The sequence below is a fragment of the Pinus tabuliformis genome, chromosome 4_1 (assembly GCF_031772625.1).
Source record: "Pinus tabuliformis cultivar Carrire ecotype Pingquan chromosome 4_1, CPIR1, whole genome shotgun sequence".
Classification (NCBI taxonomy): domain Eukaryota; kingdom Viridiplantae; phylum Streptophyta; class Pinopsida; order Pinales; family Pinaceae; genus Pinus; species Pinus tabuliformis.
Genome location: NC_142303.1, coordinates 755,630,180 through 755,644,921, shown reverse-complemented (window position 1 = coordinate 755,644,921; position 14,742 = coordinate 755,630,180). Strand labels below are relative to the sequence as shown.

Sequence of the window (14,742 nt, the reverse complement as noted above, 5' to 3'; positions counted from 1 at the left end):
TGTAGCCCCACCAATCTAATTTTCCACCCTATGGCTTGACATGTTCCTCTCACTTAGTCATGTAACCTCGGTCCTTCGTCTTCATCTCACTCGACTTCCTCATCCTTGTCCTATGCCTTTGCAAGTTTGGTTCTTTGTGTGATCCAATGTTTCCTCCTTGCCCTTTGCATCATGTGTTTTACTTACATGGAACTCAAATCGACTGTTTGGTTTTTCCTTATGACCCTTCACTTTTGGAATGGATTAACTCCATTGTTGAACTGTTTCAGTTGCGGTTCCTTCAAGTCAGGCTGACCTCTGTCATCCCATCTTCAACCACTCATATCTCGAATACTTTCCAATGATTGGACCCATAACATGACCTTGAGTCGGGCTAACCTCCCATCATTCTACCTGGTCCGCTCCCATGCATCCACTACTCAGGTCTCCTCACTACGTGCTCATCCATCGCTCAGTCCATTGCACCCTTTTGCTCGTCACTCAGGGCTATGGTGTTTTAAGTTGACACAAGCATTCAATTTTCTACCCGTTTGGTCAACTTGTCTTGGGGTTCATGTCTTTGTCATGTAGTGCCCATGTCACACTCATGCCACTAAGCTTACATACAAGAAACCCCAAATTTAGTTGTTCAACAATCACATTGACGCACCCTCACCAAGCCTTGTCTTTTGTTTCTTTTCTTGTGACATCTTCATTGAAAACCATGAAATGGGGATGTCGCCTATGGTTGCGCTTCAACTAAAGGCATGCACAACTCTAGGGCCAAATATATATTTCTTGTAAATCTTTCAATGAAGAAACATCCAAGTTTGCAAAATAAAAACCCTCATTTTCTTCTTTATTTCTGTATATTAAACTAATTGGTATGAATTGATGACCACTTAAATATTTCTTATTCTATTACATAATTTAAACTCATGAGAAGTACTAGTTGTGTTTCCTAGTTTTAACTATGTGAATTGTGCCTCCCTTTCACTTATCTCTTAAGGATCATCAAGTAGTTAGTTAATGATGGAGGAGTTGACTCAGTCATAATTGTGTATAAACCAACAACACACCCCTTAGATGGTGTAATGGAGTTTATTATAGTAACTATAAGCTTAGATGCCTCTACATCCTTCTCTAGTGTCACTCTCTATGGATTCTTAATTAGCTTCAAACACTTGTGCCTTTGAATAAGAAACATTTGGATGATTTGTTTTTAGAAAGGTATGCACTTAAAGGTTATGTTTCAAATTATCTTATTGTTAGGTCCATTTAGAATCTTCACACTCTATAATGATCTTGTCAAGTAAACTTTTACCAAGTCATGTTCTACATAAATTCTATCACGGAGAGAAGCGTTTTTAGCCTCCTAGCTCAAATCCATATTTGAAAAAAAATCAAGGACTTTTTAATTCATTGACGAGCTTTCTCTTTCCACATGTAGAGTGGGGAATTCATTAATCTCACCTAAGACTTTGTTCGGGAAATGGACTTTGAAGTAGGGTTAAATTTTATGGAACCATGGTTTGAAGAAAAATAAAGCTATGCCATGGTCCCTCCTCCGTGACTTTTTTACACATTCCTAAGCTTATAAACTACACAATAAAAAAATCTTTAGAACAAGACATTACTGTAAATGTTGGGCATTTAATGACAATTTTAAAAAATGCCCAAAAATGATAAATTGTTAATACACATTTAAAATATATTTAAATTTATTAGATAATCTATTTTCTCTCAAATTTCATCATTTTACACATTTCTAAGTTTATAAACTACACAATAAAAAAAAAATTTAGAACAAAATATTAATCTAAATGTTGAGCATTTAATAACAATTTTAAAAAAGGCCAAGAATGATAAATTGTTAATACAAATTTAAGATATTTTTAAATTTATTAGATAATATATTTTCTCTTAAATTTCATCATAAATATTATACTTATAATTTAAAAAAAAAACTTTACTTTGCATGTTTCAAGAATAAACTCTTTCATAACCTTTATTTTCAGCAGATATGCTTTAAAATTCTACAGCAGATACACTTTCTAAATTGGGTCTCACCTCCTCTCCTGGACTTTGGCATCTCGAGATATTTTCGGAAGGAATCACTTTTCAGATCCAAGATTTTGTTTTGCCAGATTTTTAGTGATCAGTTTTGATAATATTGCCTCATCAGCTGATGATTTTCACTTATATCATGATTCTCTGTACTGTTCACAGAGCCTTGATAGTTGATAGTTATTTGGCTACATAGATAATTTGGATTTTATTTGAATATAGGAGCTTATTAGACTATGTGGCATACAAAACTATTTTAGAATATTTTGGTTGTATCCAGATATTTTTGGACTCTTATATTTCTCATATAATATATTGAAGCTTTTTCTTTCTGAAAAAAAAAACCTTTATTTTCATTTTAAATATTTCAAAATTCATTCTCACCCCCAAAATATTTATTATATAGAAAATAGCTTTTACATAGCACAAAATCTATAACACACCAATATAAGATCGAATTTAAAAAGAAAAAAGCGCTAAATCAACATATATACCACACGATGTATAACAGACACATAGACATAAAAACATATCTATAACATCAATTGATTATCTTTAGTCTATTGTGATACCTTTCATAAATATTATAATTTAATTTAAAGAACAAATTCTTTCATAACCTTTATTTTCATTTTAAATATTTCAAAATTCATTCTCACCCCCAAAATATTATATAGAAAAAGCTTTTACATAGCACATAATCTATAACACACAAATATAAGATCTACTTTAAAAAGAAAAAAGCGCTAAATCAACATATATACCACACGATGTATAACAGACACATAGACATAAAAACATATCTACAACATCAATTGATTATCTTTAGTCTATTGTGATACCTTTCATAAATATTATAATATACTTTAAAGTCATTAGGGTAAAAAAAAAAAAAACGTATTTTGCTTCTTTTTTTTTCTATTAAAAAACTAATTATATTTTTTTTTGTTAGTGAAATTTCTTCTTTTTTTTTTCTATTAAAAAACTAATTATATTTTTTTTTGTTAGTGAAATTTCTTCTATTAGAGTTCTATAAAAAATAAGGAGTATAAAAAGTGTCGCTACAATTTCTATTACCTCATTCCAATTAGATTTGTTGGTATTGGGGTCGGAGGATGTCACAGATAGACTTTTACATGTATTATTTGTGCTAGGCTTAAAAGCCAAACATCGTACAGAGGAGAAAAAAAGAACAAATATACTAACAACAATATATCAAGGAGGAGCATGAGGGGGAAGTATAGGGGGAGTAGCATAATAACCAACATGTTCATGCATGTGGATGTCAATGTATTCAACACGAGCTTCTAGGTCGCGAAGATGATCATTAGTTCGACGATGGCTCCGTTGGAGGTTGTCCAACTGTTCCAAGATCTTGTTTTGACTGAATTGAATGGCATTCATATATGCAACCAGTTCATTGTGGTCCTCATGCCCGTGATCACGAATAATATCTATGTTGGCTTGGACACCTCTTAGTTGCTCCGCTATAGAGTCCAAGGAGGTTGGCGCAACTATACGACCTGGAGAACAGTCCCAGGTGTGAGCCATCTCAACTTCACATTCCAAACTTGCATAATTTCCAGAAGAAGATTTGTGGTTGTGGGATGGACGACCAACATTGAAGTGATGTTCGCCCCTACGATGTAGCCTCGCCCTCTAACACGACATTTCCCTTAACCCTGAAGGACTAACAAACGGGGTCTTTGAGGGATCCCCAAATCTCTTGGCTGGATAGAAGTAGGAACAATGACTAGTAGAACATTGAAACTTACCTTCCCTGAAAATGGTAAACACCAAGCGGGGAGAGGTTTTGTAATAGGTGGAGAGAGAATTCCATGAAACAAAGCAATTGCCAATAATAAATGCGTCATTGAATCCCATAGCCATCCAAATGCTGAATTCCTCCACCCAATTGGTCAGAGAGTCTATCCACAAAGCACCGACCCTGAAACAAAAACAACCCAGAAAACACAAGGGGCTTAAAGGGGGACTAAACACCCACTTGTTCAAGCTACAGACGAGGGTGCCCACCAATGTTATGCCAAAACAAGGGCAAAGACGAAAACCAAGCTTATTCAAACAGAGACTAGAATCAAGAGCAATGACTAAAGCGTGATCACTTAACACCCCAAGATGTGAACCCAGAGCTTGACGGAATCCCCTTTGAAGTTCTCCCAAAGTTTACCCACAGAAATATTGACAGACCAACTAGACAAATATAAACAATGTAGTAGGGTTACCTTCTCGGCACATAAAGGGAAGTCCACCTTGAAACTACAATCCACATTGGGGAGAAGGTACCTAAGTTCCCAGCTAGACGTTGAGCCAAGAACCAATTCACCTCTCAGGGTCGTACCTGGGTCGAATATACTAATTTGAAAATCACAATCGATCCATTCTGCTGTGAGCCGACCTGCCATTGCATTGTGCCCATTGAGCCAACACCTAGATGAGCACTCATGGTCACAGTCGTGATCCCTTCTATTCTCTCTCCACCCAAAATTCATTGCCTAGAATTCCAACAATGGAATGAATTCCATCACGCCTATTAACATACTCGTCGTAGCTTCTGGATACTCCTCCCAACAGATGTACCAAAGTCTAGAGTTGTGTGTTAATGATCACGTGTGTGCCGCGTGGGAGAAAGGGGTAACCACGAGGTCCTTTGGTTAACCATGTGTCCACCTCCATCAGGAGGAAAACTAACTATATTTAAAAGAAGTTATTTAGATATTTAAATTTATCTACATTTATTATTTATTACTTGTGTTTTAAAAAATAAAGAAAAACTGTAATTTATTGAACTTATTTATCAATATATTTTAAGTTTAATAATCGATAATATTTCATTTTATATATTAATAATGACATTGTTTAATTCTTTTATGTTTTGTTTTTGGTCAAGAATTGGATGATACAATTTTACTTGAGATTGTTATCTTTAATTATTTTAAATATGTTTTTGAATGTATAAATAGATTTAATGTTTTCAAAAATCCATGAAAGCACTTGGATTATGTAAACGAATTTTACACTTAATTATGATCCATATAAATTTAACTTAACCCCTCAAAAGTTTTTAAAACACTTAAAATATTTAATTTAGAATACTTAAATTATACAAAACACTCCTATGAAACTTGTGACTTTAACCTAAAAAAAATAAAAAAATAAATAAAATTGATTGTTTGATTATTTGAATGGTTGTATATAAAAAAATGAAGTAGAAAGAGGAAAAATGTTATATATATTGGACCAAATAACTTATTTTTACATTTAGAATATTGATAAAAGGAGATTTTGGGGTGAGGCCAATTTCCCATTTCGTATCAATTTTTGATCCTAAGGCCTGTGGGTTATGGCCTACAAATCTATTAGAAGCGTTATTCGTGGTCTTAGCCTTTAAAAACCGGGACCATACGACTTAGTTGATTTTTCTTTATAAATTGGGACCACAACACTTTATCGCAATACAAAGGAATACCTGGGGAAACCCGCTCCAAAACACATAAGCGGATCTCAAAAATTATACATCTGCAACTATAATTATCGGCAAGTTCGCTCTCGGTCCATCACCTTTCCACTGCGCTTTCCTTTCACCGATCTCCGTTGTCCATTACATCTCCGATCCAACGGTTAGCGCTAAATCGGCCATCGACGTATCGCTATTTCACAATACTTAACCTCCCTGACATCCGATCAACGATCAAATCTTGACTGTCAATCTGGTTCCCGATCTGATGGTCATTATCTTTCCCGATCGCCAAAGCTGCTTAACGGTCCTCCGTCGTTGATCTACACTTAGTAGATCCAACAGTCCACGACGATTTTGGGTCGACCAGTGGCAAGAGGATTAACTGCCCGATAAAGCGGTTTCCTCTCTCCTCCTCGCTGCTACGTGTCCTCCACTGAATGGAATCAAGTGCCTTCCTTGAAATACAACTTACAACTTATACCTCACCCGAAATACCATTTTTACTGTTGCGAAACCATTTTCCTCGCGAATTAACGCTTACGCATCTAAGCTTCGCGATGACCGTTGATTTCCTCCATTGAACGGTTCTGATGGTTCCTTCAGGTTCCTCTATACTTTGATCTGGACCGTTGATCTCTGAGATCCAACGGATCCTGTGCAATCTCTCATTCGTTTGCCATTTGATGGATTCTTCCCTTAAATCCAGTTCCGTTCTGCCATATTCCATTTCACACACGACATAACAATTAATTCGTAAATCTTTAGATCGCCATCGATCCTTGTAGTGATCGATAGTTGATCAATACTACAATACGCATACTCAGACTATTCAAGAAATACAACACATGGGCATACAATATCAACATTGAACACACTTTTCTATTATATACAAACGATTACAAGCTAAGGCATTTTAGCCTTAGGAACAAGCTCTCCTCTCGACTACATTGTGAATACTCTATACTTACACCATTCTATTTGTTACTCTTTGTCTCTCCCCTTTATTGAACACGCAAGTTCATCATATATATATATATATATATATATATATATATATATATATATATATATCTATATATAGATATATATATATATATATATATATATATATATATATATATATATATATATATATCTATATCTATATATAGATATATATATATATATATATATATATATCTATATATATATATATATATATATATATATAAGGAAACATTGGATCGGATCACTGTGAAGGATCTGATCATATCCTTTCCTCCAATCTCTCAATTAAACGCATACATGGCAAATTACATTTAATTAAGTCCATCAAACTAGCTCTACTAAAATAGAATTTGTCCCCTGTTTTAGCTCCGATGGTCCACGTCCTCCTTGCTCTGCTTTGGATTCCTCCTTTAATTATGAGTGCTCGGATGCTCCTGCATCAGACTCTCGAGGCACAAAAATTTATGACCTCCTGGTCATATGCTTCTCCTTGTCCTTAGCAATTCAACCCACTTCTCAGTGGAATTGCCTTCATGATCTTTTGTGAGCTACAACCAACCTTTGCAGTAATGGTCTTCCTTTGCTACACGATACCTCACCAAGCTTTCTCCTCTGAGCTTAGTCTTTTGGCATCCTTCTGGTTCTCTCCTCTGGAACCAATTGAGCACTCCTCGCTCTAGGTTGCTGCAAGTCTTCTCACCTTCCGTTGTTGTTCTCTGCACGACAATAAGACCATATCTCTCCAACTTCAAAAAATGTACCTCCTCTCCTTCTACTTGCACTCTTTCTTCCTTCTCGCAAGAAAACTTTCCCTTAACCTTTCCCTGCTTTGATACCAAATGATGAAAGGAGATTTTGGGGTAAGACCAATTTCCCCTTTCATATCAATTTTTGATCCTGAGGCCTGTGGGTTATGGCCCACAAACTTATCGGAAGCGTTATTCGTGGCCTTAGACTTTAAAAACCTAGACTATACGACTTAGTTGATTTTTCTTTATAAATTGGGACCACAACACTTTATCGCAATACAAAGGAATACCCGGGGAAACCCGCTCCGAAACACATAAGCAGATCTAAAAAATTATACATCCGCAACTATAATTATCGGCGGGTCGGCTCTTGGTCCATCGCCTTTCCGCTGTGCTTTCCTTTCACCGATCTCCACTGTCCATTACATCTCTGATCCAATGGTCAGTGCTAAATCAGCCATCAACGTATCGTTGTTTCACAGTACTTAACCTCCCCAACATCCGATCAGTGATCAAATCTTGACCGTCAATCTGGTTCCCGATCTGACAATCATTATCTTTCTCGATCGCTAAAGCTGCTTGACGGTCCTCCATCGTTGATCTACACTTAGTAGATCCAATGGTGCACAACGATTTCGGGTGGACTAGTAGCACGGGGATTAACTGCTCGATAAAGCAGTTTCCTCTCTCCTCCTTGCTGCTACGTGTCCTCCATTGAATGGAATCAAGTGCCTTCCTCGAAATACAGCTTACAACTTATACCTCTCCTGAAATACCACTTTTATTGTAGCGAAACCATTTTCCTCGCGAATTAACGCTTATGCATCTAAGCTTCATGATGACCGTTGATTTCCTCCATCGAACAGTTCTGATGGTTCCTTCAGGTTCCTCTATACTTTGATCTGGACCGTTGATCTTTGAGATCCAACGGATCCTGTGAAATCTATCATTCATTTGCCATTTGATGGATTCTTCGCTTAAATCCAGTTCCGCTCTGCCATTTTCCATTTCACACACGACATAACAATTAATTCGTATATCTTTAGATTGCCATTGATCCTCGTAGTGATCGATGGTCGATTAATACTACAACACGCATACTGAGACTGTTCAAGAAATACAACACACAAGCATACAATATTAACACTGAACACACTTTTCTATTATATACAGACGATTACAAGCTAAGGCATTTCAGCCTTAGGAACAAGCTCTCCTCTCGACTACATTATGAATACTCTATACTTACACCATTCTATTTGTTACTCTCTGTCTCTCCCCCTTATTGAACATGCAAGTTCATCATATATATATATATATAAGGAAACATTGGATCGGATCACTGTGAAGGATCTGATCATATCCTTTCCTCAAATCTCTCAACTAAACGCATACATGGCAAATTACATTTAATTAAGTCCATCAAACTAGCTCTATTAAAATAGAATTTGTCCCCTGTTTTAGCTCCAATGGTCCACGTCCTCCTTGCTCCACTTTGGATTCCTCCTTTAATTATGAGTGCTCGGATGCTCCTGCATCAAATAGTAAGTAGGATAATAAGTTTCAAGAATTTTTATATTGATCTATTCACCCAACTACACCATAAAATATATGATACTTAATATAGAGTGAATTTCCAACAAATTCCACATTACAATGAACCATATAAATTCCTCATTATCAAGTATTTTATGTTTGGAATGAAGTGATATATTAAGTATATGCAAACATTTTTTAAAAATATACACTTGTATTATCAATTGCTAATTACTCATTAATCAAACCAAACCCACTTGTAATTTATAACATTTAGTAACAACATCTATTATTTTGTATAATACAAAATGTTAAGCTATTTAGTTTAATACTCACTGAAAATCTGAATAAAAAAATCTATTTTTTAAAAAAGAAAAATTTCCTTTCACGGAGATAATTCATGCAATTTTCCTCCTGGTTAAAATTTGTTGGAATATGTTTGTTCAAATTTGGCTTGCATATACATTCTTTGAATGTGGAAACTGAGAGCTGGCTAGTGCTCGACGACCGAATGGGGTGCTTCTGATGTTTCCCTCCAAGTCACAGCTTTCAACCTATCCGAGGATCGATAAGTGGTAAGACGACCACTCGCAGGTGCGTTTGTCATTTGCATGCACATTGACACCTAGAGTTCTCACATTTCATCCTACATGCAGCTATTTTCCATAATTGTGTCTATTTCGACTGTTATTTTTCTTGTCTCTCCATTTTCCAGCCTCCTGAGACGTCCCATGACCATATATTAGCTTCTATTTTGCTATTTTCCATTATCCGACTGTAAATCATAACCCATCATCTCTCTCCGCCAAGTCGAACTGCTCGCACCATTCAGTTGATGGACAATCTCCAGCTTCACTCTTCATCGAAAGCACCCCATCACGGCCTGTCGGCACTACCAGGTATGTTTATTAGAAACTCCTAACATTTTTTTCTGTTATTCGGGCACCTTAAATGGAAATTACTGTTATCTGGGTATTTGAATTTCAAGGACTTCCGTAGGTTATATATATCTTCCCATTTTGATTATTATCTTAACTCTCCTATTATAGCGGAAAATAGTTTTCTTATATCGTGGTCTATGGACTACTTTCATGTATAAATTCGCCAGTATTTGCTGGTCATGGGTCAATTTTTTTAGTTTCCAGAGCTTTTGTTTTATATCTGAACCGTGTTCAGATTTCCGGTGCAAACTGGGACCATGGTGGTGCGTATGTGATATGTGCTTATGTTGCTGTTTTACATGCCAGAATGAATTCTCATGAATTTGTTACACCTATGGCCATCGTCTAACATGCATACCGGTTTCTGTCTCTGGATTTTGCCTATTTCCTCTGGAACCTGTATCTGCTTTTGAATCTCTGGTATATTTTTGATTTTTTTCGGAATGATTTTAAATTTTACCACCTTGGGACTAGCAGTATTAAAGGCCTTAATTTTTTCCAGACCTGTGTAGGACAGATTTAAATGTGGGTAGGTCATAAGCGCTGTCGATAGTTTCGAAGTTCTATCTTCATAATCTATCTTTATCTAGATGATATCTTTGTGGGTGGCTGGCATGTCCTTTTTATTAGACTTTCCTCTTTGAGTTAGTGCACTGCCCATCTCGAGGTGTACTTTGATTGTACTGTCTGGAGATTTTTTAGATTGAACCATCTCTATCCTGTCCTGTGCTCTGTCCACCTCATTCCATAGCTGATAGCGGTGTACATCCAAATCCTTATTTAGTCATTCCTCGGGTTTATTTGAGGTCATGTCCCTGACCTATATTTATGATGGAAATTAAAACTGATTCATCTGCCACGGAGGCTATGGTCCACGCGGCCATTTAGGCAGAATCTCTCCATTTCAAATCCAGATTGTCCTCTGAATGGCCCTCCACCTTGGATGAAATGCTGGTACATCCTTCGAACCCTCCACCTATTTCAGATGTGGTAAAATCTCAACATGACAATGTTCCTTCTCGGGATCGCTCCCGCAAATGTCATAAACCAGCTAAGACTTCTCAGCCTCCGGGAGCTATTCGAATTGACAGTATTCAGTTGACTGAGTGTATTGATAGTCTTCATGATAAAGCCTTAATTGGACGGTGGCATTTCCCAGAGTTGAACGACAATCAGATGAGAGATTGGCTTGAAGTTCAGTGGAAACCCATCATTGGGTATATCCCGATTATTGCTAAGTTACTAAAAGAATGGTTTTGTTTTCATTTTCTTAATGCAGGGGATTTGGAATCCATTTTAAACCATCAATGGGTATATGGCCGTAGTTTTCTCTCTCTTCACAAGTGGTACCTGGGATTTAATCCCCTTAGAAACACTCCATCTAATAACCTTATTTGGATGAAACTACCTGGTCTGCCATTGGAATTCTGGTCTACTGAGACTCTAACTGAGATTGGTAACGCAGTTGGAAGATGTGTTTATGTAGACCCCTGGTGTCGGGGGGAGAAAGACAAGCGTATTGCTTGGATTCTGATTGATAGATCTTTCAGGGGTGGGTTTCCGGAGCATATCGACATCAGCTGGAGAGAATTGTCCATCAGACAGAGATTGGATTTCTGGGGTGTGCCTTTTAGGTGCGCTGCGTGTCATCATACTGGGCACCTAATTAAACATTGCCCGAGACGATGATCTTTTGGTCGAAAGCATCATGGCCTCACCAAGTTTGCAGAATTTCCTTATAGCTCAATGGGTCCTATTATGAATTCAGAAAAATCTGTTTCTCCTTATATCTCTCCTCGACCCCTCAGTTCAGATTCTCCGATCACTGAACATCAGATTACTCCCACTCGGCCGATTGTCCCTGATCCTTTACTCCGGATATCTCCGTCTATGCCATAATTGGAATCTGCCTCTGAGTTTGAGATTCCCCTTCCACCGAATCATCCTCAGGAACCGATCGGGGATCATAATGTCCCGAATTTTCCTCCTATTCCTCTTCCTTCAATCAAATCAGATCATCGACTCCATCAGAATTCTCTATTGCCCCTTGATAAAGGATCTGCTCCTGGAGATAAAGGCATTGAATCCCTGATATCTCCCACTCCTGCTAACTCCCCGATTCAATCGCCTATCAATTCAATTGGTAGCGATTTAGACTATCTGTTGTCCAAGAAATCACTTTCTCTTTTGCCTCTCACTGTTCATAAACCAGAGTCTCCTAAATCCCCTAGGATCAGCCCTACATCTGCTAAGAATATCACTGTGAGAAGGAAGAACAATAGGGGCAGTAGGCATTTCAGGGGGAGGGGTGTTGTATCTGATTGCTGTATCAGGAATCTATCGCTGGTGGATATTCCCATTACTGATATCTCTGTTGACAGGCCTCTTAGAGCTGGAAAGGCCGATCTTCCTTCCAAATGAATTTCATATTATCTGTTAATATTCGAGGCCTGGGAGCAGACCTGAAGTTCTTGGCCTTAAAAAACCTTTTTTTGTCTAAGAGTCCTAAAATCATTTTAATCCAAGAAACTATGCATTCTGTATCTGTCACTATATCCTATTTTCGGAAAATGCTTCCTCAATGGCACATCTCTGCTATTGATGCCGTAGGATTATCTGGTGGTCTAGCTGTTTTGTGGGATCCTCAATGGATATGTGCGAAGGCATACAGTTGCATTGCTGGCATTCTTATTTCGGCGCAGATTAGAGGTTTTAGATGTCCCATAAACATTCTGAACATATATGCTCCATACAGGAACCGATCGGCATTTTGGGATGGTCTATTTGCATCGGAAGTTTTTGATATTGATTCACTGTTGATTGCAGGTGACCTTAATATTACTTTCAGCTCGGATGAATTATGGGGTAAAAGTAAGAAGATGGATCCAAATGCTGCCATGATCAGGAATGAATTTCTTATGAAGAATTTCATTGACATACTTCCGCCCAAAATTCTGCCCACTTGGGACAATGGAAGGAGCGAAGAGGCTTTCATTGCAAAGCGGATAGACAGATTCCTATTACATGCCAGCCTGATAGATGTCCTCGGCATGCCATTTTCTTCGGTAGAAAATTGCTTCATATCGGACCACCGGCCGATAGTTCTTGGATGGAAATCTATGGGAATCAGGAAAGGAATCCCCTTTAAATTCAATAGACAATGTCTAGAGGAGCCTGATTTTAATGACACTGTTGTAAAAGCATGGAGAGAGTTTGCAGCAAGCGGAGCTGGTTCTCATCAGATGAATTTTATGAACAAGATGAACAAAATCAGGAAAATTGTTAAAGAATGGCAGTTTCAGAAAAGACAATACAATAAAAAAGAGCTTCGAGATATTCAACAGGAACTTGATAATGTTGCAAATTCTACGGATTATGATTCTTTAACTTTTGAAAGGAGACAACGCATCAAGAGTCTCCAAAAAAAGAAACTGCAAATCCTGAAGAATGAAGAAATTTTCTGGCGCCTGAAAAGCAGGGCAATATGGATGAAAGAAGGCGATCGAAACTCGAAGTTTTTCCATAGATTCGCCAATGCTAGAAGGGTCAAAAATTCAATATGGAAAATTAGTGATGGTAATGGCGGCTATTTATACTCTCAGCAAGATATATCAAAGGAAGCGGTGGCACATTTCAAAAAGCAATATCAAAGGATGGAAAATAGAAGTTTTCAGGATATATTGTGGGGTATAGATGTTTACCCAGTGATGTTTGATAATGAAAAAAACGATCAGCTATACTAGCCTATTACAGAGGAGGAATTGATGGCGACCATGAAATCTTTCAGCTGGGACAAAAGCCCTGGACCAGACGGCTGGTCTATAGAATTTCTAATTCATTTCTATGATTATATAAAGGATGATCTATTAAAGATGGTGGAAGAGATCAGGATAAAGGGGAATATCAGCAAACAATTATGCTCCACATACATAGCACTCATTCCCAAAAAGCGGGATGCACAGACTTTTCAGGACTATTGGCCGATTTCATTATGTAATATTTCTTTCAAAATTGTAACAAAGATCATTGTAGAGAGGCTGAAAGGAGTATTATCAGAATCATTATCAAAAGAACAGTATGGATTTCCTAAAGGGAGATACATCCATGATGCTGTCGCTGGTACACAGGAGGCGTTATTCTCCATCCACTCTAAGAATAGAGAGGCCGTCTTAATCAAAATAGACCTCAGGAAGGCATATGACTGTATAGATTGGGGATACATCAGGTGTTTACTTGCAAGAATCGGATTGAGGACCAACATGATCAACTGGATCATGGCTTGTGTCGATCCTGTGGAATACGCTATTATTATAAACGGCATTCCAACCCCTTTTTTCAGTGCGGAGAGGGGTCTGCGCCAAGGATGCTCTCTCTCCCCACTTTTATTTATACTGGAAATGGATTCTCTCAGCTTACATATCCATAAGGCTGTGATTGATCAAGCATGGAAACCTCTCAAAATATGCAGGAACATTTCACTGACTCATAATCTTTTTGTTGACGATATATTATTATTCGGCATGTTTTGCAGGATCACTTGGATGCACTTTCATAATATTATGGAAAAATTTCAAAGGGCTACGGGACTTCAGGTTAACTTGGAAAAATCTATAATATACCACTCTGATCTCAAGCAGGAAGATGTTCATTGGTTATCTGAGCTATTTGGTATAAAAACCCAACATATCAGCAGTGGCATAAAATATTTGGGGTTCCGGATAAAAGCAAATGGATACTCGAGATCTGATTGGAACTGGATTGTGGACAGATTCTATAGGAGAATCTCTGCTTGGGAGTTTAGATGCCTTTCTTTGGCAGGGAGAATTATATTAGTACAATCCATTTTGAATCAACTCTCTGTTTACTGGGCGCATCTATACCACTTTCCGGTGAGTATCATCAACAACATGAATAGGCTTTCTGCAAATTTCATATGGGGGGGTCATGTTGATAGGAATAAATTTCATCTCATTAAGCTTTCTTGTATTACTCTTCCTAAGACTAT

General features: G+C 37.4%; 1 protein-coding gene across 1 annotated transcript; it reads left to right on the top strand.

Annotated features, from left to right (window-relative positions):
- Nucleotides 1-12,268: 12,268 nt before the first annotated feature.
- LOC149178352 (uncharacterized) lies at nt 12,269-13,480 on the top strand. Its single transcript, XM_089422059.1, has one exon. It carries the CDS (start codon nt 12,269-12,271, stop codon nt 13,478-13,480), a length of 1,212 nt encoding a protein of 403 aa, XP_089278185.1.
- Nucleotides 13,481-14,742: the final 1,262 nt, after the last annotated feature.

Excerpts from the sequence above, each read along its gene's own strand:
- LOC149178352 (XM_089422059.1), top strand. The coding sequence starts at position 12,269 with ATGCATTCTGTATCTGTCACTATATCCTATTTTCGGAAAATGCTTCCT.